Source organism: Patella vulgata, chromosome 1 (assembly GCF_932274485.2).
Source record: "Patella vulgata chromosome 1, xgPatVulg1.2, whole genome shotgun sequence".
Taxonomy (NCBI): Eukaryota; Metazoa; Mollusca; class Gastropoda; family Patellidae; genus Patella; species Patella vulgata.
Genome location: NC_065879.2, coordinates 27143937 through 27170318, shown reverse-complemented (window position 1 = coordinate 27170318; position 26382 = coordinate 27143937). Strand labels below are relative to the sequence as shown.

The 26382-nt window shown below is 32.6% G+C and overlaps 1 protein-coding gene and 1 long non-coding RNA gene across 5 annotated transcripts; one reads left to right on the top strand and one right to left on the bottom strand.

Annotated features, from left to right (window-relative positions):
* The first annotated feature begins 424 nt into the window (after positions 1-424).
* Positions 425-24496, top strand: LOC126823597 (uncharacterized). 3 transcript variants are annotated; one of them, XM_050552884.2, is made up of 32 exons: positions 425-719; positions 1748-1995; positions 2585-2663; positions 2871-2967; positions 3261-3352; positions 5638-5788; positions 6557-6656; positions 7046-7134; positions 7372-7471; positions 7616-7714; positions 7814-7917; positions 8538-8609; positions 9057-9152; positions 9738-9761; positions 11621-11777; positions 12385-12493; positions 13017-13156; positions 14156-14312; positions 14530-14618; positions 15076-15207; positions 16218-16375; positions 16961-17060; positions 17955-18021; positions 18170-18243; positions 18580-18702; positions 19232-19322; positions 19593-19717; positions 20382-20508; positions 21018-21124; positions 21713-21798; positions 22609-22810; positions 23288-24494. In XM_050552884.2, exons 2-32 carry the CDS (start codon positions 1801-1803, stop codon positions 23312-23314), a joined length of 3369 nt encoding a protein of 1122 aa, XP_050408841.1. In that variant the 5' UTR covers positions 425-719; positions 1748-1800; the 3' UTR covers positions 23315-24494. The 3 variants fall into 3 exon arrangements, with proteins under 3 accessions (XP_050408841.1, XP_050409572.1, XP_050410332.1); XM_050553615.2 differs by lacking the exons at positions 9057-9152; positions 9738-9761; XM_050554375.2 differs by lacking the exons at positions 425-719; positions 1748-1995; positions 2585-2663; positions 2871-2967; positions 3261-3352 and adding an exon at positions 5278-5386 and having other exon boundaries at positions 23288-24496.
* Positions 19904-26264, bottom strand: LOC126825408 (uncharacterized). 2 transcript variants are annotated; one of them, XR_007682341.2, is made up of 5 exons: positions 25881-26264; positions 24479-24523; positions 22969-23080; positions 22453-22524; positions 19904-20228 (listed from the first exon to the last, which is right to left on the bottom strand). It is a non-coding gene; the product is annotated as an uncharacterized LOC126825408 (long non-coding RNA). The 2 variants fall into 2 exon arrangements; XR_007682091.2 differs by lacking the exon at positions 19904-20228 and adding an exon at positions 21124-22077.
* Between the last annotated feature and the right edge of the window lie 118 nt (positions 26265-26382).

Here is a 26382-nt window from a genome sequence, read left to right as displayed (position 1 = left end):
ATTCCTTGTCTTGTACATACTAGCATGGAATCAAAACCACTCTTCAATAAATGACATAACTTATGATCCCATGGCCAAATTGCATGCGTAAGACCACTCTATTAAATACTTCTACAGGCTGTTTAAATAAAATATACTAATAGTATGAAACAAGCTCCTTTACATATATAGGCTATACCTGTTTCAAGTTAATATGACCTGATAATTTTAGAGCTAGCCGTTTATGGCTAATGTTTCAGGTAGTCTATTCCAGGATAGCAATGCCCTGGTCAGTTTTTAAATTTAATCATATTGTTTCCAGTACAAGAATTGATTATCTCCGTGTCATAAAACATTTACAAAATGTACGCCATGGCAGTCTATTAAATTAATTGGCTTTCAGAGTTCACACAATGCCTCCTTAAATGGATTTATCTCCCTTGGTTAGATTCCTTCCATTACCCAGGACACGAAAGTTGTTTGAAAATGGCGACCGAAACTTGAAAAGAAAGGATTCTCGTGTTTACATGAGGCTCTATTTATTTCCATAAACATATTTTTCACCTGAAATTAATTGAACCATAGAAAGAAACGATTTCCGATCAAATTGATATTAGCTTTGTTTGTAGAAGATGTAGGGGAACATTTAAATGTGATATTTGTCGATGATGTTAGTCAACAAAGGGCAGATAACAAACAAGGATTGTAGGAAAATGAGTGAATAAGGTCCATGATAAAAGGTACTTTGAATAGTTATGTAATTTCTTTTAATCTTTATATTCAGAGTAGTTGTAGTAAAGACAAGATAACAGAATCATATTATATCTAAGCCATGGTTGTCATGACATGGCATGATCATTGTGAGTGGTGGTCCCATTGGGGGTGGGGGGGGGAATCTCTTATTATGGTACCTAACCAAATCAAATGGCAAATATTTCTGCGACTGCATATTTGTGACGACAGCCCACAGGTAGGCCTACAAACTCGAGAACTTGGACAGGCCAAAACAAGCAGGTTTTATATATATATATATTAAAAATCCCTTATATCTATAGTTAGTAAAGTGTTTTCATGTGACCTGTTGAGGATAATGTTTATTTGGTTGGTGAAGGCGTTTCTACGAAAATTCATTGTTAAGAGTACCGGTAGTGATATGGAATATGATAAGTAAGCTTAAATTTTTATGGATCCCTGCTTGAGTTCTACCGTAGCCAGTTTTGTTCAGGGGAGAATTAGTCAAGCAGTAAGTTCACTGGACTTCTCTTAATTAGAATGTCTTGGGTTTGAATCTCTGCTTAGAACAAGAACTAGAACCAGCCAGGTTTTCCACATATTATCAGGGCTAGCACCTGATGCTGACAAAGCTTTACCCAGTCGTTCAAATTGCACAGAAATGAAAAAAACCTTTGAAGGCAGGTTTTCCACATTATCAGGGCTAGCACCTATGATGCTGACAAAGCTTTACCTAGTCGTTCAAATTGGACAGAAATGAAAAAAATCTTTGAAGAGTTCTAATAATACTTTTTTAGCAAGTATATAAAAGAACCCTTGATAGTTGACATTCATTGATGAGCAGAATGAAATTCACCTCCCTACTATGAATACTATGATTACACATTTGACTATAGCAAAAGCACTGCATCTTGGTCAAAATAACCAAAGTAACTTAGTGCTTTAGTTCATCTGATAACAATTGACAAAAGAAATAATACAATCTTAAAATCCTAATTCTAATATTTAGCCTACCAGTAATATCAATGTTTTTCAGGAAGCGAAGAATCTTAAAATAAGGAAAAGTTTTAGAGACAATCTATCATCATCATGACACATAGTAGTATGTCACGTATCTCTATTCCTTTGGAATCAGTTGATTATATTTTACTGCAACAAGAAAAGATGGCCAAGCTACATAATCAGATAGAAGCTGTAGAAAATCACATGTACGAGAGGTCAAAATTACTTCGACAAATTGAACGATTGAAAGCAGAAGAAGATGCAAGAGCTGTAAGAGTTTTGGTGAGTAGGACCTACTTGTAAACACTGTCTGGTTATAGAATTATGGTCAGGTGCTCTTGATTTACAGCACAGCACATATCTGTGTTAAAGGGGCGGGTTGGATGGCCGAATGGTTAGCACGTGCGCGCTGTATCATAAGATCTGTCATTGAGTCAATTGGCATGGTTTCTATTCCCCAATTGTACATAACAAGGAATAGGGTCGCGTGTCCAAAATTGTGGGTTTTCTCCAGGTTCTCTGGTTTTCTCCCACTGCTAAAGACCCCCACGTGCAAGCGAATTATTGGAATAAAATTGAACCATATTTTAGTCCCAAAATGACCTAGTTTGTGTCGAGTGGACGTTAAACCCCATTTCTCTCTTTCTCTCTGTTAAAATTATATGAAATCTGTTAACCAATTTCTTCAAATACCGTTACGTAAAATCTGTGGATGCTGGTAATTTTCTGTAAAATAATGATGAAAAGAATAGTAAGAAGGTCTCTGGATGTTGATTTTTTTTATTTTTGACTTTAAAATTATACCAACTACTTGTAGTCATTTTCTACTTCACCACAGTGTCCAAAATTCCCACCTCTTTCTTTTTTTCAGTCAAGATTAAACAGTAGAAACTTTGTTTTAAATGATGAAGTGGCTCGTTTATATGGGACAAATACAGCATTAGATTACTGTAAGTAAATGTGCTATAACTTATAGTTTATATAATCATCAGCTACTATATCTGACCATCTGGAACCTTGGAATCAGGATTTTATTAGCAATTATTTGTTTTAGATATCTCTCACAGTAAATGTTTGGCAAGACTTTCTTTGTCACTTCTAAAAGTGTGTAATCAACTTTTCATGACTAAATTTAGCTTAAATAATTATTTTATTAGGTGATAGTCCTATGCATCCAGGTGTATTAGATAATATCCTTACACACAGAACCAAAGAACATTCATTAGCACAGCAAGATAAAGAAATGCAAATAAAGTAAGTCTATACAATTTAAACACAATAAGTATAAATACTCTTAAATTTATAGTTTGTATAATATTTATGAGTAGTACTAACTAGTCATGCTATAAAAATTTACAATAATAATTTCATGATTCTGTAATAATTCTAGTTAATGATTTGAGAGACAGTAACATCATGCCCAAGCGTGTCCCTGGAAGATTTATGATGCTTTAAATTTAACATAGTCTTATCAGAGTTTGGAATTGTGCAACTGAATTACTATTTTGATTATTATTTTAAATTTACTTTGTCTATTTTGTTTTCAGATATTTGATGTTAGAAAAAAGACGACTACAAGAAGCCAGAGAGAGATTGCATGATAAAAAACAATATCTTGCTCGTAATCCAACACCTCTTGGTAAGGCAAAACTCAGAGATTACCAAAAATCTTTCTCTAAGAAATACCAAATATACACCCCATTATCGTACGATGATGATTTCCAGATTTACTCTCCAGTTTTGAGGGATTATAATGATAATGATTTGACTGAAGATTCTTATGGACGGCAAATTCTGTTCTGTCGACAGAAACCTTTAGTTCCCCATGAAAAAAGACGAACATTATTTGTACCAACATATTTATATGAATCTTGGACTTAGGGGATAACAAAACATGGCTTATCAGAGGTTTTGAGATTTTTTTCAATTCAGAGTTGCTCAGCGAGTTTTCCCATAGTTACCGATCCTGACATTAAAATCTTTTAGTTATTCTGCAGGTCAGAGTTTTTGAGATATTTATTTATTAAAACTTGCTAGGAACCCTTTTGAACAAAACATGGTGATATTATTTGGTGGGAACCCTATAAAATTCAGACTTGTCCATCAGTTTTATTCCTAGTTTATACCCCTAGAGCCTGAAAACTTGAAATCCACTTTTTACAAATCGTCTAATGGGCATATATTATTACTCTTTTTCAACGCTAGGTTAGTTCTATTCGCAGGACATATATAAATCAACTAGACAGTTGCTGATAAACTTGCACTCGTGTATGTGTACAGCACACCCACAACTTGAAGGCAGTAAAACTTTCTTTTTTGTTAAAACTTTTTTGTTCATTAAACATAGTTTATTCTTTCTGTATGTAACCCTTCCAAAAACTGTAATTATTATTGAATGATAAGCTTGGAGATAATTTATAGTGGGTTTAGAAATAAGATTAAGATATTTTTAGACTAATTTTTGGTTCAGATAATTGATAGATTCATTTTAAATACCACACTCAATTCAAATTCTTTTTGGCTTCTTTAGGAAACTTCTTCAGTTGTACTTTATCATATAAGCTTATAATTTAGATGTGCCACTGATTGATGCAATATGTATATTTAAATAAATAAATTCACGTGTGATAATAAAATTGTAAAATTTGTTGATTTAGTTTGTTAGTTCAATCACGGTACAATATGCTGATCATCGTTTGCCTCCCTAAAATGTACTCACTAACTCAGATTGATTATTTAATGTTTAATTAAGAAAATCTCCAGAGTTTGATTCAGTTATTTTACACAGTACTTATAATTGGTGCTGGCTTAATATCGTCTGAAAAGATGCTGAATGTTGTGAAATTTTGTAAATATTGAATGAATTTTGGACCGATACGCTTTTCAGAAATTCAACTTTCCGAATATTGTAGTTTGGGAGAGATTTAAAATTCCTAAAAGGTCGATAAGCAACTTTAAACTCTGTTTAGTCATAATGAACATTCTAGATTACATTGGAAATATATTACTTATAAATATATCATACTGATCAGTAGTTTAATTTATTGTATGTCTACATACGTGTATATTTAATGACTCATATCTATAATTGAATGGAAGTACTAGTCCCATTCATACATATACAATAATGTCTTTGTGGTGTTTATCATAATAGCCAAGGACTAGTCAAACTGGTTTTCAAGATGTGTTTGTCTTCTATTAATATTTACAGCATGCATGCATTAGTTTATTATACTAAGAAAAATGTTGCGTATGTGTGTTTATTATAAATTATGACAAATGTTCGCAAACATAGATTATGGCTGGTTGGGTAAATACTCAGTTGAGTCAGTCCTGAATAATGAACTGAACAGCACAAAGAAAATGTTGACATAGATATGTTGACATAGAAACAGATATTATACTGCCCTCCCCCCATAAAAAACGAATTCATATCATACAAATGATATAGGAATACAATTCAATTATTTAAAAATCTTGGCTCTTTTCCAAGTAATATTTTGTTAACAATTTATGGTAGCAGAGTTTATCTCCCCTTTTTTACATTTTAGGTTAATGTGATATAGAACATCTCTGAAATTAAAATGTTTTATGAAAAATAAATGAAATAGAATTGTTATTTATTCTGAAAATTTTACTGCCCTGGAAAATCTGGATTGAAAGATTCATTTTGGTACAATAAGACAAAGATTCCAAAATGATAGGAATGGTTTCTCAAATCTGATCAGAGTTTTTTAAGTAAAAATTTTTCCAACATTTACATTAAAAGCATATAAGGCCATGTACATATTCATATTTTTTGTGTTCATATCTTTCTTGAGAGGATTGCCTTGACTTTCCCATTTTACTGTAATAAATAGGCGTTTAATTTGAACTAAACAGACAAGAACATGTAATTAATCAGCTTGTATATCTAATTTGCAGAACGGAATTTGAGCGACTTGATGCCCGAGGTAATAATGGGACCACCTAAAGTAAAGTCAGCTAGTATACATAGCGTCCACTCTCAAGGTTCTTATGTCCGCAGAGCTGTCGACAATCTACCACAATCTATTAACAGAATCTGGAAGTTACGGTAAAAACACCAATTTCTCTATAATTTTATACGCCCACATTTTCATGTGGACGTATTATGCCGTCACCCATGTCCGTCCATCAGTCCACAATTTGTTTGTGGACACTCTACAGGTCACAATTTTTATCCTATTGTGACGAAACTTGATATATAGGGTTATCTCCCAAAGATCTCTGTTCGTTTCGATATTGGCATGCATCGGACCATAACTTCATGGATTATGGCCCCTGATTGTTTGAAAAATGATGTTTTTAGCTTGTGGACACTCTAGAGATCACAACTTTCATCTGCTTTTGATGAAACTTGAAATACAAGTTTATAACCCAAAGATCTTAGTTTCTTTCGATAATTGCCCATATCTGAATGTAGCTTCCTGGATTATGACCCCTGATTGTTCGGAAAAATCTTATTTTTAGCTTGTGGACCTGCTAGAAGTTACAATTTGTATTCAATTATCAAAAACGTTTAAATATATCACCATTACACATCAATGAAGGTTGAGTTTAAATTTCGTAAAAATCTGACCCAAACTGCATGTAGATGCATTTTGCAGCATTTTCATTTTCTCGTCTCTGAATTCCCGCTGCAAACCAATTTGTACACGGGTGGACCAAATATTTTGCAATTCAGTCAGAAAAATTATATGGAAACTATTTGAGTGTCCAGAGATCTAACTTTTCGACAGCTATTGCGGCTGTAGATTAGAATATGCTGTTTGTTAAATAATTTAGTTACATTACAGTGTAATACATCTATTTGTCATTGCAGGAGTGATATAGAGAAAGATTATAATAGAAAGTTAAAACCATATACCGGCCATCTTGGGTTAGAATCATATCAGCCATATCAATTAGAAGATTATGTTGTTGTAAGTTTAATAATGATGACCAGATTCATATTAGGTGCTTGTGGCACTGGTTTTTCACAGAGTTATTGCCCTTACCATTGCGTTTGAAGCATTAAACCTTCTGAACTGTTTTGAAGTGGAGTTACTGCTCCTGTGACCTAACTCACAGTGATCATACTGTGAAATTCTTGCCCATCTTCACAATTCACAAGGCTGTATTTTTCAATACCTATCACAAAACTATGATTTCTAGTTTCCTTAAAATGAACACTGCAAATCTGATTCCATGTTCCTTAGGAGTCTGTTTATTACTGTTTTAAAGTGTTTACGGAGAAGATGCAGATTCCAATGATTGTATGAGAGGTTTTACATGATAGTTAAGTTTTCATAACTGATATTTTTAATTGCAGGTTCGTAAATTAGTAGAAGATTTTGTAGATGATTGTTTATATAGACATATTATACCAGCGCCAGGTTATTCTGATAGTCTTAGACAAAGGTATGATTATCTTTGTCTACTCATTTTTCATTATTAAATTGACTTTTTACATATTCAATGTCATTTTTGTTTTTCTCATTTAGTTGTAATAATCCCTATTCTTTGCATTTGACTGACAGGTTGATTTCACAGTAAGTCAGTCATTTTCATCTGCTAATCAGTCATGACTGGTAATTATGATTGTAATATGATCGTTGATTGATAGTGTCATATGACGCTGTATGGTATTTTTTCCAGAGTTGCAATGAATAATGAAATTGGAATTTGGGGAGATTTATCTGGTGCTATGTCTGATAAACGATTATTACAACTTATAATGGAGGAGATAGTCTTGGTGGTAAATAACTTATATTTTATTCAATTTTGAAACAGAAACTATAGTGGAGTGGAGTGGTAAGTTCCCAGGGCACTCCCGTCTATGTTTTAGGTATGAAATACCTGTCGGAGATTAGATTTGAATTTACATTTTCTGTCATTTTAGGAAACACGAAAACTATCTGTTGAAATTGTTGAAGATGTTTTACACTTAAATGGTATTTTACGCAATCTCACAGACTTTACTCTCATGAACCAAGCTGAGGTAGGTACACTGGCGATCAAGGCTGTAGACATTATGAGGTTCTGTAAGAAAATCTATATGGACAATTGATATAAAATGACTGGTTGATATTTATTGCAGAGAATCAGTACTGGTAAAAGGGAAGGAAGATTACCTGATGATCCAGCCTATAATACGATAACTAAAGGTTATTTCTCCATGGTAGATTCTCGTGATCAACATAGGTATGATATTAGAGTTTACCGACACAATTTATAGATAGTGATAGTTAACAAGTCAACAAGACTGGAAAACCAACCACTCGGGTTGTGGGGACTAGAAGTGGCTTACTTGGTTTATCAGCAATGTGTCCCCTTGTGGTACCAACAGTTACAACCAAAATATACTATTACCGGTACTTACTTAACAATCATTTTTGCCAGTAATTGACCTAACAAAAGTTACAAACAGGTAAATTCTCCAGTTGGTAAATATCCCTGACAGTCAATCAGGACAGGCAAATATGACCAGAATATTATTCTGGGGTTTACCGGTCCATGCTATAACTTCCCTATTCTGCAGCTAGGTAACTGTGTTCAGCTGAGCCAAATGTCTTTTCAGACCATTACTTCATAATTACAAGTATTATCTGTTGTAATCTATTTCACCTGTAGACATCTTAATTACCTGTTGTAATCTGTTTCACCTATATATATATACATCTTAATTACCTGATCAATGTAATCTGTTTCACCTGTAGACATCTTAAATACCTGATCAATGTAATTTTTTTCACCTGTAGACACTTTAATTACTATTTTTATGTTGATTATGAAATCTACACATTTATCAATTTATTTTGTAGGAAAGACATATGGGGACATTCTCAGCATGTACATATTAAAGCTAAAACTGGCGAAGAAGCTGTGGCAGATGAGTAAGTAGAAATATTCACAGATTGACTGATTTCTGTGATTTTTCTGCTTGGATATCTATCATGGAGTTTTTCCTTATATTGCAAGTTTGACACTTTTATCGCTAATCGCTAATGTGGTATCTAATACTTATTTATAATTTTTCTATGTATTTAATTGTGTGTTTGAAATTTTTGTCATATAAAGAAGTAATCCAGAATTTTAAACCTATAAGAAGTCGCCAAACTAATTAAAACTGGATGTTAGTTTTTATCCATGTATAAGCCTGTGTTTCTGGCTTCAATGCTATTTTTACGATGTTGTAAAACAATAATAGAAAAATTGCCTCTTTTTTACGCAAACTTTGTATTAATAATAAAAAAATTCTCATATTTTCTTTTTTCTCTTTGCCATTAATTTGCTCTAGCTATTAAAATTGTTGTATGTGAAATGCCATTTTGATTTTATAGAAGATACAATGTAAATGACAACAATGTAAATGGCAACAATATAAACAACAGCAATAATGTAAACTACAACAACAATAATTCTAACCAAGACCAGGGGTAGGTTTATATGCATTAAAGTAGCCAGATATTTTACTTTACATTAAAAGAAAATGAGTAGTTAGTCCTTTATACGACCCTGCTACCCACACATACACTCAACCCACACACACGTGCATAAAATGACATAACTCTATATTGAATGCTTCCAAAGTGAGCACTGCTAAGGTATGTTTTATATCACAACAAAGTTGTCATCACTGTAAAGATAATTTGTTATTAAAGTGCACTGCAAAGAAACAGGTAGAACCACTGCAAAGATATAAAGTGTAGAACCCCTGCAAAGATCCGGGAAGCACCATTGCAAAGACCCATGTAGCACCACTGCAGAGATTCAGGTTGAACTATTGCAGAATTAGGTTTAGTTACACTGTAAAGATAAATATTGTATCACTGCAAAGATAAATATTGTAACACTGCAAAGCTGCATCTGGTATATGAGTGTCTATTCTGATACATTGCACTTGACGTCTGCTAGAAATCGCTACCTGTTCATATTTGAGTAAAATATACTCTATGAAAAAAATAATTGTAACTGATGTAAATGAGTTTTTTTTATTTTTCTATAACAATCTATTTTTATAGACACAGTCGGTTTAATGAAAGGAGGTACGTTAATCCAGACTAGAAAAGCAGACAAAATATAGAATAATATACTCAAAATGTCATTTAACATAATTTATATCTTATTAAAGAACACATAATTTGATTAAAATTTAACTAGTAGTTGATTAATCAACATCATATTATAATACTGTAGATATTTTATTTTTTTTTTGTATTAGTGCTTTTTTATTTATTATATTTTGATACTCTATTATTACAGTTATACAATATTCACACTATTTTTGAAATCATTATAGATAAACAATATTAACATTATATTTTTTAAACTATTATTACAGCTATACAATATTGTTTTGAATTAGACTACGAATATACTTTAGGGTAATGTGAAAAATAGTTTTGCAATTTTTTGGATGGGGAAATTCTGTTTTAAAAAAAAATCACCAGTACTTTTCTGTTCCACTCACTAGTTCTGTCTGTACCCTTGACAATAATCACATTGTGGAAGTACAACTGTTAATTATAACAATGCATCAATACTGTAAAACATATGCATGAATTGCATGACATTTTCACACACATCATGTACTTATTTTGTTTTCAGCTTTTTTCACCTTACATTTACATGTAAATAGTTCATCCAAATTTTTTACCTTTTTTATGATTTTAATAATTATAACAAATGCTAATGCTAATACCTTTTATTTTAGTCCTATTTAATTTCACTGTAAGTTCAAATTATTTTATTATTATTTTTTTAAACTAATTTAGAATTTCTAGTTTTAATCAATCTAATTAAAACACAGATCCTATTTTGTTTCGTTTTTTAGAGTTCTAAATTTCGTTCTGGATGGCGCGAGGGATTAGCCAATGAAACGTTATTTTACGCTGAGTTCTTGGCATGCGTTGCACGGAACTGTGGGTAAACCACTAGAAACATCAATGCTGGTTGATTAATCAATGTCTGACGTCATAGGGTCAAAAGCTGCTCATATGACCACTGATGCGACCTTCCACTACAACCGGTCAGATCTTCATGCAGTGTAGGCCATCGAAAGTATAAAAAAACCAAAATGAAATATAGATCTGTATTTTAATCAGCTTGAGTTTTGATACAATACAAGACTTGGTATTTTAAAGAACAGTTTAGAGGCCTCTTCTAATCTGTTATTTGCTTAGGACTCGAGAGGGTTTTGTTTTGTCCTCCCAACCACCATGTCTATTATTGTGCCACAGAGAGTGTTATATATACAATACATGGTTATATAATTATTGATTTATTAGTGCTAATAAATATACCAGGAAGCTTATTCATTTGTTTTGAAATATATTTGTTTGATATTAATTTAATGTGAATAAAGTATTCTGATTTAATGCATCTTAAGTTTCTTTATGTAATAAAAATCGTAAAAATAATGTTTGCACCTGGAATGAACTTCCACTTGAAATCATGGCTATTACAGTGCAGTGAGGAATTATAGCAAAACAATTATATTCCTGAATTGTGTTAAAATTGTCCTGCCAACATACATATAAGGATGACGAAAGAGGACTTTTAGGAATGAAGAGTTACATTGCTATATGTATGCTAAAAATAGAATGTTGTTTTCTCGGGGTTTTTTTATTTCAGCAACAATGAATAAAATAAATCTTGAAATTTATAAAATTTATTTTGGATAATATAGAATGAAATTTACAATTTTTATATTTTATAAAAATATTTGATTGTGTAAAATATTTAAAGATCTTTTGATTTAGTTTGTAGAAAGAAATAATAATTTTTTATGGTACTTGGTTCGTATTTCATTCATAACAAAAACAATTGATTTTCATTAGTGAAACAAGTTGACTATATTGATTGTTTAATTAGGTCTATATTTTACTATATCATATTTCTTTAGGGATGAAACAGACATTGATACAGAGGTGATCACTTTTAATCACATCACTCCAACAGATTTAAAGAAGTATGAACCAATGAAAACAGACTCAAAGGAAATAAAAACTTTTAAAGTAAATACAGAGAGATATATGAACAGAGAACAGCGTTATTGGAAGGTAATTATTTTACAGTAGATCTATATTTCTATGTAACTAATTTCTGGTGTCAGTTTATTCATGTATTATCAAAACATACAAACCATGTATTAAGAAATGAAATGAAATGGGGTTTAACGTCTTACTGTTGTGCTCCGAACTGGGCTAATGATGACACTGTGCTATGAGTGAAATTTTGCCGGGACAGCGGCACTACGGCCTACTCTTATATCGATTTCCAACTGTCAAGGGATGTTTTACGTGAAAGCCAATGTGTACACAAGACCTCGGTTTTTCGTCCCATCCGAACGACTAGACAGCTGTCCTTGTCAGGCCGTCCATCCTGCATCACTGACAAGGGGGAACCACGCCGGAAAATGTGGATGATGTATTAAGAAACTTAAACAGTGCATTTTTAAATTCTGTATTACATTCACATGCTATAAACTTAAAAATATGAATTGAAACAAAATTCCACAAAAACAATTCTCAAATCCAAACACGATGGAAATTTGAATGGGTTCTTCCTTTTACCCTAAATACAAACCCACCAAATACTGAAAAAAGTATTGAGTCAAATCCATAGAGGAAGAATGTAAAAAACCATTTTGAATTGTTTGTATTGTAGAATATAGAGAGTGATATCAATAAGATAAGTATAAGTAAGAAATGTAAAGGTATACAGTCAGTTAAACCATCACCAGATAATAGTATGGTAGCTATTGGAACAGTACATGGTAAGTATATCTTTTATAGCTCAGCTCTGATAAATTCCTTCCCAAAAATAACTTCCATTTTAAATGAAATATTAACCTTTGAAATGGCTGTTTTTTCTTGGGAGACTATTCTACATGTGGAATAGCTATTGATATTGAGTTAAGACTGTATTTTATGACAGGTGATAACTTATTCTAACTGTATGATGAATACAATCATGTTATTATTTATGTTTAGGAGAATTACACCTTTTAATGCATGGTTAATACAAGGGAGTTATTCTAAAGTCTATAATGCATGGTTAAAAGGCTATTCTAAGCTATATAGTGAAGCTATATTTAATTGTTATAAGCTATGTTTATTTTCAGAAAGCCACAGGGAATAATCCCTCAATAATTAAAAGAGAACCTTTAACATGTGATTGTTCCCTCAAGTATTTCTTTTACCACCATAACTGTTGATGAGTGCTTTTTACTACATATAAAACTCACACAATTTTCGAATGATTGAAATGTATGATTATAGTTATATATATATTTTTAGGTGATATAATTGTGTATGATGTGAGACATGGACCATGGAGAGCTATACGTGTTGTACATAATTCTAGTAATGTTGATGATAGTGTAATAGATATAGCCTGGACATTAGATAACTCAAAAATACTCACAATTAATAGAATGGTAAGACTTATGAGGCAGGGTATTCATTCCATTTGTAATGTAGAGCATCAAATACCACTTCTCATTTATAGCTAGCAGTTTATGTTATTACTTTCAGGGCTTTACATAAAACCACAAATTTAAATCTGCTGGTCATCATTTGAGGCACTAGAATTCCTTGAAAACTACAACTTTGTAAAATATCAATACAAAAATTGTTCAAGTCCATTCAGCATATTACAAAGATGATTAACTGAAAATTTTGCAAGCTGCAGCATGCTCTGCAATCTGATTAAAGCACAGATCCTATTTTGTTTTGTTTTTTATAGTTCAAATTTTCGTTTTGTCTGTACTACACTAGGATCGGGAAGAGTTGTTATATAACCTGCGTTCTGAATGGTGAGGGATGACCAATGAAACCATCTGTTAATGCAAGTTCTTGGCGTGCGGTGCACAGAACTGTGGTTAAAATACTAGAAACGTCAACGCTGATTGATTAATCAATGTCTGACGTCATAGGGTCAAAAGCCACTCATATGACCCCTGACACAACCTCCCACCACTGGTCAGATCTTCATGTAGTGTAATCCATTGAAAGTATAAAAAAACGAAATGAAATATAGATCTGTATTTTAATCAGATTGCATGCTCTGCTGATGATATAAACAAGCCAGCGCCACCCCATAGGTGTTGAGTAAATCTTTTGATAGGCTTATATTTGATCAGATGTAACTCTAAACTGGGAGATTATCTACCATTGAGTAAATCTTTTGATAGGCCTATATTTGATCAGATTTAAATCTGAACTGGGAGATTATCTACCATTGATATTTTGGTTTTGTTTTCTTAGTTGAATGTGAGATGATCAATTTGAGTAGATTTTAGTATGGATAAAGTCTTGAAAAATTAGATTCAGAATTGGTGACCTTTAGTTTAAATAATTTAATATCCTCCTAAATTTAGTGTGGTTAGTTGATTTAGTTTGAGGGAATTTGTTTTGTTTAATTATATTGGTTTCAGGGTTCAATGCAAGTCTGGACATTTGATGGAGGAGGTTCAGGTAAAAATGATGCCAAAGGATTGGATATCCAGGCTGATTCTAGTGGATTCTTACCATTACAATTATCCAGACTGGTTGTTCTAGATGATGATATGAAAGATTTTTCATTTAAGAAAGGTAAATGTAAATAAGGACCACCATTCACCATAACTTAGAAGAAATAAAGTGCATGTTTAGTGATCGTTTCTGAGACTTAAGAAAGACAGGCCCATGACAACTACATATTGTCCAGGAAAAAATTTGAGGCCATTTATTACAATGTCTTTGTTACTCTTTGTGCACAGGTCCTTTAAAGTATTATATGTATTAGATTTTAATGAATTATGTATTTTAGGGCCATTTTCTGATCAAGGTGTCTTAGATGGAAGTAATAGTCCTGTTAAAGCTGCCTTCTTTCCTAGTTTGACCTTTCTTGGATCACAGGTACATAATTTTTGCTGTTTTTTTTTAATCCCAAACATCTTTATTGTAGTGCCCTAGAATAAAATCTGGCATGGATAGGGTAATGCATGTTGTGCTCAAAACGAAAGAGGATCTAATTGGGCTAATAAAGACAAAAATACAGTGTGTTATGAGGGAAATTTTTCCCAACTCTTCATCGAATTCCAACTTGCATGGGTACACAGGGGGAACTTAGGTTTTCATACCATCCAAATTACTAGACCTTTTTTCCTGCAACACCCTCCATCCTACACCACTGACAAGGAAAAACCAGGCTAGAAAATCCTTTCAAGGAACTTTCTTGACCAACACTGGTATCGAACCATGGACTGGTTGTATAGTGTGCCAGTGCCACCATTCAAATGTGGATTTGAAAATTGAATACGTATATAAATGGGATACATGTTAATGTAAATTCTTGACTTTTGTTTCTCCTCAGCATTCTGTTTGTGTTGGTCTGGATAATGGTGATATGTTGAAATGTAATCTGGAGCCTTTATTAGTCCAGGTTGACCAACAACAAGATGTGGTTTATCTAGAAGCACCAAGAATATACCAGGAAAATATCTATGTATGTATTAATATAAACTTATGAGATCAAAATTTCTAGAATATTGAGAGGGTTTATTTTCCAAAAGACCCAGTTAAACATACCTTATGCAAGAGCTAAATCTGTCTACCAGTATTGCAGGTCTTTCTTTAGGCCTTAAATGTTATCTAGACATTAATTATCTTATCCAGACCATAATCAACTCTCAATGCCATCCCTAGCCTGCGATGTTTACTGGATTTGAATACATTTGTGATGGATGATTTAACATCAAAATGGATAATCATGACTTTGTTTTTTATTGTACCAACTTTAGTAATGATGATCAAGGCTAGGCCTAAAATTCAATCGCTAATATCTCAGTTCAGAGTGGAGCAAGTCTCTTTATGTTATCTATGTTTTAACTATTATAGTGAGAACTGTCAGCTCTTTATCTAATCACCCATAATGCCAGTTTATATAACAAACTGCTAAGATCTCTCATGTAGAGTTTTTGGAAGGTAAAAAAGATAACTATACTACATATTCATGCTCTAGTGAAAATTAGATTTTTGACTCATATACGGTACAACTGTTCAAAGAATTTAGAATGGAATTTGAAGTTTACTGCCCTATATAACTACTTGACTTATTTATGTAATTCTTGAAATTATACTAAATCGGGGGGGGGGGGGGGGTTGGATGGCTGAATGGTTAGCGTGTGCGCGCTGTATCATAAAATCTGTCATTGAGTCAACTGGTGTGGTTTCGATTCCCTGGTTATACGTGACAAGGAGTAGGGTCGCCTGTCCAACCTTGTGGGTTTTCTCTGGGTCCTCCAGTTTCCTCCCACTGATAAAGACCCCTATGCGCAAGCGAATTTTTAAATAAAATTTTTAAAAAAAGCAACCATATGTTAGTCCCAAATGACCTAGTTTGCTAGTTTGTGCCAGTGGACGTTAAACCCCATTTCTCTCTCTCTCTCTATACTAAATCACAATTATAAACTTTAGTTGTGAAATTGTGAGTTTTTTCTTTATTTAACATTTCAGAGTGAAGAGCATGGTGTGAATACTATTGGGCAGAATTTAGAAGCTGAGTTATATCGTCATCATAAATATCCTGTGTTATACCTGGGTTTTATTGATAATATGAATAAAATGATTACTGTTGATCAACGAGGTTTTATTAATATCTGGATTTATAATAGGTTAGTCAAATATTATATCTCATGTCAGTTTTTGTCATATATTCATAATACAACAATAGTGAATAATTCTGGTATATCTGAATACAGCACAAAATGTTCTCCAAAGTATAAACATCCCTTCAACAAATTTTAAGAAAATCAACCCCAAATTTAAATGACAGCCAGTCTTCCTATTTTTAGAATATGTTTTTGGCATATTATAACTGTTAGAAACATTTCTTATTCTAATAAAAGCTACTGGTTCTGTTATAATGTCATCAAAATGCTAACAGTAATGATCTCATAAGGAATAGTTTTACCACTTCTTCTGTGACTTATGGATGAGAGACAAGTACTTTGAATGAATTTTCTCCTTCAATTTCTTTGTTTGAATTTATTGCTTGTGCACGAGTTGGGTACAGGTTTGGGGTATTTTTTTCCAAATTTGAGTGGAATTTCCCAGTACAATAGAAGATATTTTTACCTATTTAGTACTTAGAGATTAGTTGATATGTAGATTAGAACTGTTGTACAATGAAGATTACTGACAGTATTTCATGGGTGATTGTAAGTATATGTAATTGTAATTGTTTATTATATTTTCAGTCAACATTTATCTAATTTTGGATGGTTTACACCTTTTAAGAAGTTAAAGTTAGATTTGTCTAAAACAGTTTATACACCTTCTGATACAGCAGCACCTAACGTAAGTACAGTGATATCATGGGGTCCGTTCTAGAAAGCGTTAGTTATATTCCGTATACAGAAGTTCATTATTGTTGCTATTTCATTAAATGTTCATTTTGCATGTACGTAATTTTTATGTGTGCCTTGTGAGAAGGGAATGAAAAATGAAATGAAGTGGGGTTTAATGTCTTACTGCACCAACCAGGCTTATAAAGACAGGCAAACACCATGCAGCATACTGAGGGAAATTTACAGCCTAATCTTCTTCAAATTCTAACTGCCATGGGTTCTTTTACATCCACACCAATGTTTACATGATTCCTAGGTTGTTGGGGTTTTTTTGTTGCCCCAATCTGAATGTCTAAATGCTTTTCCTTGCTAGACTCTTTGTTCTGCACCAGTGACAATTGGAAACCAGGTTGGAAATTCCTGAGGAACTCTCTTGGTTGTGGAAAGGGATCAGAGTCTGATCATCAGACCCATGAAATCTTTTGAAATTAGAAAATAATGAAATGACTGAAAAGAAAACCCTAGACTAGATATCAATTGGAGAGAGAGAGAGAAATGGGGTTTAACATATGGTTCAATTGTATTTCAACAAATCGCTTGTGCAGGGGTCTTTAGCAGTGGAAGGAAACCGGAGAAAACCCGCGAGGTTGGACAGGCAACCCTACTCCTGGTCAGTACAACCGGGGAATCGAAACCACGACAGTTGACTCACTGTGATACAGCGCGCACGCGCTAAGCATTCGGCCACCCAACCCCCGATATTAATTGGATTTGATGTGAACACCTGACTAATGTCAAGGACAAAAACAAATTTGAATGCCAATAAGTAGATGTACAGCTATCTTTATTTTAATGATTTTTCTGTGTACATGTCTTATATTATGTTTTTCTTATAAATTTTTAGATAAAGTTTACAGATAAAGAAAAAAAGAAGAAATCACAGAAAGAAATTGCAAGGGATCGACAAAGAGGTAGGTTTCACATCGATACATGTAATGAATGATAGAAATATATGCATTTTGTGTTTGAGTTTGCTGATCTGCAGATGCTTTGCTATGTACCAGTTTCAAGATAAGTTTTGTGTAGCTTGGTTATTTAAATTGTATATTTTTCTTACAGTTCAGAATTTATTAAACAATATGATGTTAGGGGATCCATGGCATGAAGAAACATTACGAGAGCAAAATCTTGTGGTAAGATTTCATCATTACTTAACTGTTTTGAAGACAGCTCATGCTAGTCCCATCAACTTGGAACACAGCATATATTCATACATTATCTTTTTTTCTTTTTTTTTTTATATTTCAGTAGCAAAAGTGGAAAATATTTAGTCAATCAAAAGTCATTTGATGAAAATTTAATCTTTTTAAAATTTTTGTCAAATTAATTCTAAAGTAAATCAAAATAACTTCCCTTTGAAGGGGTTAATGAGTAAATTAATTAAAAAGTCCCCAAGCATATTGGAGATTCCAAGGTATTTCAAAATATATTGTTGGATGGTTTCAAAATATTTCATGCTTCATTTTCAGACATCAATATATCCCGCTAAAGGTGCTATAAAAGAAAGAGGAGCTTTATTTAATGTTGTAATACGCCATTCTAAAACAGATCAACTCTCTACATATCTTACTAGAATGTACAAACCAGTCACAGTACGTATACATTATACTGTTTTAATTTCAGAAAGACTTCAATAGCCTGTAATTTTGAGAAGGCTGACACTCCTTGGTCGAGGCAAAGGGGGACTCTTGTAAAGATTATTGATACTGCACAAATAATCAAGAGGGATCCTTTAGCACCAAATAGTAATATTTATGTGTATATATACCCATACATAAATGTATTTATCACTTATTCCTAAATATTAAAAGTGAAGTGTGAAATAGAGCCCACATTTCCAATTTGGCCTGGGTCTATTACCACCAGCCTTACACAGGCCTGACAATAGCAAAGATCTGTATGTTATAGTTATATTTGGAATGTTTTTACATAAAAAAAATATTCTGTGAAGACTGGCTTTTGTTCTTTTAAGTGTAAAATCTGTGGATTATGGTATTTTCCTTTAGACAGAAAAAAAAAGGTGAAAAAATGCATGAGGTTGTTAGAGAACTTACTTTTAACCAGGTTTTACCTCCCAACTCTTCCCTTTTTGAGTTACTAGAGTAGAGTTTATTTATATAGGTACGATGTAAGAAGATATTAGAGGTACGACAATCACCTACTGGTCAACAACTCATCTTTCTACTACTCTTTCCAGAATTCCCTCCAAAAGGTATGATATTGTTTACCATGATATACATTATAGACTGGATCTTCAATATAATGCTGATTTATAGATCAATATATACCAGTATAATGTTTTTATGACTTTTTAAATAACATACGAGGGCTAAACTATAATGATATAGGGAGCTATGCTGACATCCACCTTATACAGAAATTTAGTTCATAGCAAGCTTGGATTATTGAAGTCCCAGTATACATATTATTTACAGAAATGTACAAAAATTTTGTCTTAAGTTCTTTCTTTTTATATTTTCAGGAGCTCATATGACAGTATTAATACTTAATTTAAAGACATTAAAATTACGTAATATAAGGAGAGATATAATGTTATCTAATACAGAATATACACAACTAATACAAGAAGATGTTGTTTCTTGTGATGTAAGTATTCAATATATCTCACTTCATTTGGGACGTTTACACACAACATAGCTATGAAACGTTTAAATTTAGACAAGAGCCTGTGACTGTTTCAAATCATTATTTTATTGTGGGAACAAGTGGTTTCAAATGTGGCATTCAATTAAAAAAACAAAACAAACTTGATATTTCAAAAATTTAGGATCATAAAAGTTGAACGCATTCACCGAGTTATCTTTTTTTTTCATGCAACAAAGTTCTCAATGGAATTTCCAAAAAGCTTTGCTGGAGCATAACACTGCAACCCAGGTATCATTTAATCGTGTGTATCTAGCACTAATTTCTTTCACATTCGTTTAATATCAAATCTTTGTTTAAAAATTCGTAAAAAATGTTTAAAATCATCATAAATCATTTAAGACTAAATGATACCTGGGTTACAGTGTAAAGAATTAACCACATCAATATTAAGAATATTTCCATCATAATTTTCAGAATTATTTGTCGATTTATATTTTGACATTTGTAACTTCTGAAATAAATACATGAATTAATGTTACATGTAGAGCTAGTGATGACAATGTTTCTGTAGGGTCTAAAAAAACTGTTAGTAGTATATAATATATTGATGTTAATGGGATTAACTGATAACATCTTCAGTAATTGTGTAATTTGTATTTATTAGGTGAGTCGAGTGTTTGGTCCTACAGGTTCTGATTATTTATTTATCACGCTTAATGGAAGAGTCCGAGCTATATCGTTAAACACAGGAAAACTTGTACTGATGACTGATAATACAGAAAGGGTCTCAAGTTAGTATAAAGTCAATATCTAGATACATAAATAGTATTGAATAAATTGTTTGGGTAGATTGCCCAAAAATAAGCGAATCAGGAAATAGTTTTACAATAATGATTATAAAGATACATTATGGGAGATTAGATAAAGTGCTGGCAGTTCTCATTATAGTAGTTAAAAACTAGATAATGTAAAGGGAATTTTCTGAAAATTTCAGTCAAATTGATCCACTCTGAACTGAGATTTTAGCGATTAAATTTTCGGGCTAGGCTCGATCATCATTACTAAAGTCGGTACGATAAAAAACATCGTCTCAATTATCCATTTCATGATTAAATCAAGAATAGAAGTGGAGCAGCAAATGGGGTCCTAATCCAGTAAACATCGCAGATTTAGCTCTTGCATAATGTATGTTTAATAAACAATAATTTCATTTCTAATCATTGCCTGATAGGTCATTATGTATTTTGATTTCTAATATAAATTCTACTTTATAATATTTTTACTACAATTTACTTTGCAGATTTTTCTGGTCTAATAGTTGACGAAAAGTTGCTTCCCTTGTCCAATAATGCTGAAGTCACTATGATGTCATCAGATAGTCAATTAAAATCACTGTATTACTCACAGGTAATGTTTCATTTTAGTATGTTTTTTTTATAAAAATGTAAATGAAATGAAATGTGGTTAATGTCCTACTTTTCTGTGCCAACTGGGCTAATCGAGATGGTCACATGAGGGAAATTTTCTCCAGATAGCGGCGCTACAACTGTCAAAGGGTTTGTTCACGTGGATGCCAACTTATGCAAGGGGATTTCTTTTTTACATCTCATATGAAAGACTAGTTTCTGTAATAGAATTGATAAGAAATAAACAAGCCAACAGTAAGACTGATGTCCCCCAATTAGAATCAATGTTATTGTATTGTGTTACAAAGTATATCAACAAATTCGAAAATTCTAAAGCCTGGAGAAAATGCTAAAGCCTGTCGAAGACATCCATCTAATGAACATCTATGCCAAGTTCAAACATTCTACTTCAATTAGAAAGGTGTGACTTTTGACAGACAAACCCATTGCAATAATCACCTGTTGTCTCGGAATTGAAACAAATTAGCAATGAATCTGGTTGAAAAGTACCACTTAAACTACTACAAGTAGGTATTTATGAGTAATACGAATGTTATCATTCAAATTTATTTGTTCTTTTAATTTATAGAAATCTACAAATCTGTATGTGATGACTTTAACAGATAAAAATTTGTCTGAAGATTGTAGAATGATGTCAAAATCTTTCCAAGTCTGGTACATATTTTATGTTTTAGTATTGTCTGATTATTCTAATGAGTGGACATAAGGCAGTATGAAACTTAGAAGTGGGTTGTATGTACTATGGGACCTAAACCTTTCCACAAAATTTGTTTAAAATATGATTTTTAAGTTTTATCCTATTATTGCAAATGAAATTAAATGGGGTTTTTGTGTCTTACTTTTCTGCACTAACTGGGCTAATGAGTAGAGTTGCCTGTCCAACCTCATGGGTTTTCTCCGGGTCCTCTGGTTTCCTCCCACTGCTTTAGACCCCTATCCGCAAGTGAATTAATGAAATAAAATAGAACCATGTTAGTCCCAAAATATCCTGCACCACTTAAAAGGGGAAACTAGACTGGAAAATCCTGAGGAATTTTCTCAGCCAATATAAGGATTGACCTCCTGATTACTGAGCTAGAACCATTCTGATTGAACAAACCATTGTAGCAGCTAGCTCCCTCCAGCAATTATATGTGATGTGACATAGAGTAGGATAAATGAATGAAATCAACATATATTCAAAAATAAATAATCAAGATCAAAAATATATTGATTTAAAAGATTCAGCATTTCTAGACATCCAAAACTACATTAATAATACAAATATTGATCACTCCAGTTTAATGAAATATTCAAATGATAACTTACAATATTCGAATACTAAAATTGGCATCTGATGTGACCAACTAGTAAGTTGGTTTGTGACAATCCTTTTTACTACTGCAATGAAAATATAATATATGTTTTATTTAGATTTCATCGTTGTAGTCTACTTACATAGAATTTGTAATGTCTTTTTTGTAGGAGAGGTCGAATTGTGACTGCGGTTGAAATGCGTGTTGACCCCATACCACTGAAACCCAGTGGAAATCAACCAATTGAGGCATCTATGAGACAGCTGGTGCTAGAGTGTGTTGATAAAGCATTACAGAAGAAAGGGGAACAACTCCCTCCAGACAATCAAATATCTAATAGGGAACTAGCTTATAAAGCAGTAGCAAAACAGGTAGACCTATTTTATCCAGAATTCATAGATTAAGTCATATGCAGACAGATTCTAAATGTAACCTCTCACTAACAAGTACACCACAAGAATCATGTTAGTTTTGAAATGTATTATTCATATTTAGTGGCTGTTCTATTTAACTAAGATTATATACCTACCGGTATTTAGCATGACCAGAAATGTTACTTTAAGTAATGCATATCGTTTTTGTATCATATATTTTCATGAAAGCAGCACATCTAATCCGTCTATTAGGTTAGAAGCTTCTGTCTGTGAATCAAAAGTAATGAAAAAGTCAACAGTTGATCATGATATGACAAGTGTTAGACTTAATTTTTAAAATATTGAATGGTGTACCATAGTTTAATTTATAATAAGTCCTACCAAATAAGTAAATGAATAATACTTCAAACAATGAATACCAGAGATTGTATGATAATGGGTTTTGTTTTACAAAATGTATATTTTATTTTTCAGGTTGAAAAGAGAGATATCTTGAAGTGAATAACATAACTACTAACAGTGTTTCTTTTGATAAATCTCCACTAAGCAATTGCTTTTGGGTATAACTAGCATACCTGCAATCTACTGACCAATTAAAATTCCTGATTCATGTGGATTTTTCTATGTTCTGTTTTATATCACATGCCCTGACATATTTCAGTTATGGCTATTACTCATACCTTTTATTTATTTGTATGACGTAACTCATCATAATTACCATTTTGATTTGTTATGCAGTAGGCCTGATTGATTTTTGTTTAAAAATTCATTAGCCATTTATTATTTGGCTTCAAAAATCGTATTTTCACTCTTGTGTTGACATTTTGTAAAAAGATGTGTTGCCAGGCAACAAAATATATACGCCCAAAGCAGCTAAGTCGCCCAAGCAGTCCATAAAGGTTGTCACATTGTTAATCTTAATGTAAATAAAAAGCAAAATCTCTATGCTGTTTAACTTCATTGGTTCTTCTTATCCCACATAAAAATATTCTTGAAAGTCTTATAGCGATGTGATTAAAGATTTGACATGATCTATATTGAAAATAGACTGACTGTAAAATCGCTTCCCGAAATATTTGCTGGAAATTACTGAATTGTTATTGTAGTTATAATTAGGCCTATAATATCCATCATTTCTTTTGTTAATGTAAGATTGCTATTTAAGACACAAATGCATCCAGTTTTCAAGAATAAAGCCATTTCATAGCCAGTAACTAATTAAGAGGATAAAAAAAATTATGTGATCTCATAATAAAATGTGTAACTTATTAAAATGAATTGTACATATACATAGATCCGTCTTCATTAGCCCAGTAGGAGCAGAACAGTAGGACGTTAAACCCCATTTCATTTCATTTAGATTTATATATTATATAAAGTTAATAAAAGATTCTACTCTCAGGTAAAAGTATATAGAAATATGAGGTTTTTAAAAGGAAAAAACTAATTTCATCTTAGCTAGTGCTAGTTTTTTCTTTCTAAAACCTCATGTTGGAATTGGTAAAGTTTGCCTGAAGAAGCTTAATAAAGCAGAAAGTATTCGCAAAAACATTTTTTTCTTTCCTAAAACAAGTTTATTTCTAATATATAACTTTATTTGTAAAGAAATATTCCAGTTAATTATGTAAATAAGATAACTATATATATAATTTAAAACAAGATTACATTTGCTATTGTTGCCAATTTCATTTTCCATCCCCAAACTGCAAACTGCAAAAAAACAAAAAAAATATTTTACAGATAATTATTTAGACCACTGGATACAGAAAGTATTAAATGGGTATGGGTGCAGAGCTATAGCTAGGAGAGATGGGTGTATGCAGTGCAAGCAGATCCATTTAGATGGGGAAGGCATCCCATGGATCCTGTGGCAAGGACTCGTAGAAATATCAATACTCCATTTGTGACCAAAAATTATACTTTGATTTTAAAAATGATATTATATGATATGGACCTATTAGTGATGGCCATTGTTCATGGATTATAGCCTATTCACAACAAAACAAAATTACGGGGAGAGTAGACCTATGGGTTCCCGAGTCTGTTTTTGCTTTGCAGCCCTGATCGACAACCCAGAGTTCAAGCAAATTTAATGTCTGTCATTGGCAAAGATTCCATGTGCCAACTACCTTCATAATCATTCAGATGAAAAAGAAAGCAGTATCTTTTGTATCCAGTGTCAAGGGTCTTTTTATTTAAATTTAATTTCAAATACAGTACCATATAATGATTGAAAAAAAAAACCCTACACCTCCACCTGTAATATCACTAGCTGAGATGATACTAAAGTCAACAGGGGTGGATCCAGGATTTTTAGTAGGGGGTGTCCAGAATTTTCAGATCTCCATTGAAGTGTTGTAGTGAAGCCCACAATGGGGGATCTGGCGGGGCTTATTTCCAGAAAATCTGAAAAAAATGGAATGCTCTAGATGCCTTTTCCAACTATTTCGGCAATAATGTAGACCAGCACTCGAACTATAGTGGCTTATGGTACCAACACACAAATCTCAAAGGGTAGCCTCTGAGGTAGCCTACGTAACCATTGAGAAGGTTTTTCTGGGGAATTAACATACCCACATCACAGTGAGTATGGGGCATTTAACACTGGGCATAGCTTGCTTAATGTTGACCACACTGATCAGCAGTGAATTTTCGCTAGGACGCTACAATCACTGATAACGATGACATCGATGCGACTTAATGAGCCAGAAATATTAACTTTTTTCCTGCGACAAATTAAATTCTAAAACATTTTTTTTTATGTATTGGAAAAATAAATAAAGGCGTTTGACGTATTTGTAGGTAAAAATTATTTCCTATTTAGTGTAAATGGGTATTAAAATGACTAAAAGGCATGTAACATTCTGCCCGAAGCAGTAACGTCTTATGTAAACAATGCACTCGCCATTCAGCCAATGATTGACGTCGCGTGCTGTGATGGCGCGTGTTAAGGCAGTCATCTTTGACAGAGATATTACTAGACTCGTAATTCTCTGTGAAACAGAATGAATGTTGACCTGAAATGTTTCCTATAGACAACTTCACTGTACATTTTTACTACACGCACCCATATTTCTCTACAATGCATTTCATGACTCGAGGTAATAGGCCTATAGGCCTAGTCCCATGATTGTTAGGCTTAACTTGCAAAGTGATCGTCTGTATTTTCAAAGAAAATCGATTTCGCAGCGATTTCTCCTTTAGAATTTGAGTAAGATTTGGTGTTGGATATTCACGAGATTGGGCCTTATTAATGTATGGGCGCACAGATCCCCTAAATTGAAAATTGACAACCCCTCCCCCTTTTGGATCTGTCTGTTGGTTTTTTTGGGGGTGGGGAGTATTTCTCATGTAGCCTAAGGGAGACAACTATTTTAAAAGTAAAAATAATTCCACATGGTGTTCTTTATTCTGTGTCTAAAAATTCAAATTGCATAAAATACAATTTTGATAGTCAGTTACATAGGTTGAGTTACAAAGAACCAAGGCAAGAACAAGGAATACAAGCGAAAATAAATCGTAATGGTAATATTATTGTCTATCGATTTCATTGTAGAGTTATCTCCCTT

Excerpts from the sequence above, each read along its gene's own strand:
- LOC126823597 (XM_050552884.2), top strand. The coding sequence starts at position 1,801 with ATGACACATAGTAGTATGTCACGTATCTCTATTCCTTTGGAATCAGTT. Across the intron at positions 16,376-16,960 it reads AATATCTGGATTTATAATAG|TCAACATTTATCTAATTTTG; the intron begins GTTAGTCAAATA and ends TTATATTTTCAG. Across the intron at positions 18,703-19,231 it reads GAATGTACAAACCAGTCACA|GTACGATGTAAGAAGATATT; the intron begins GTACGTATACAT and ends TTATTTATATAG.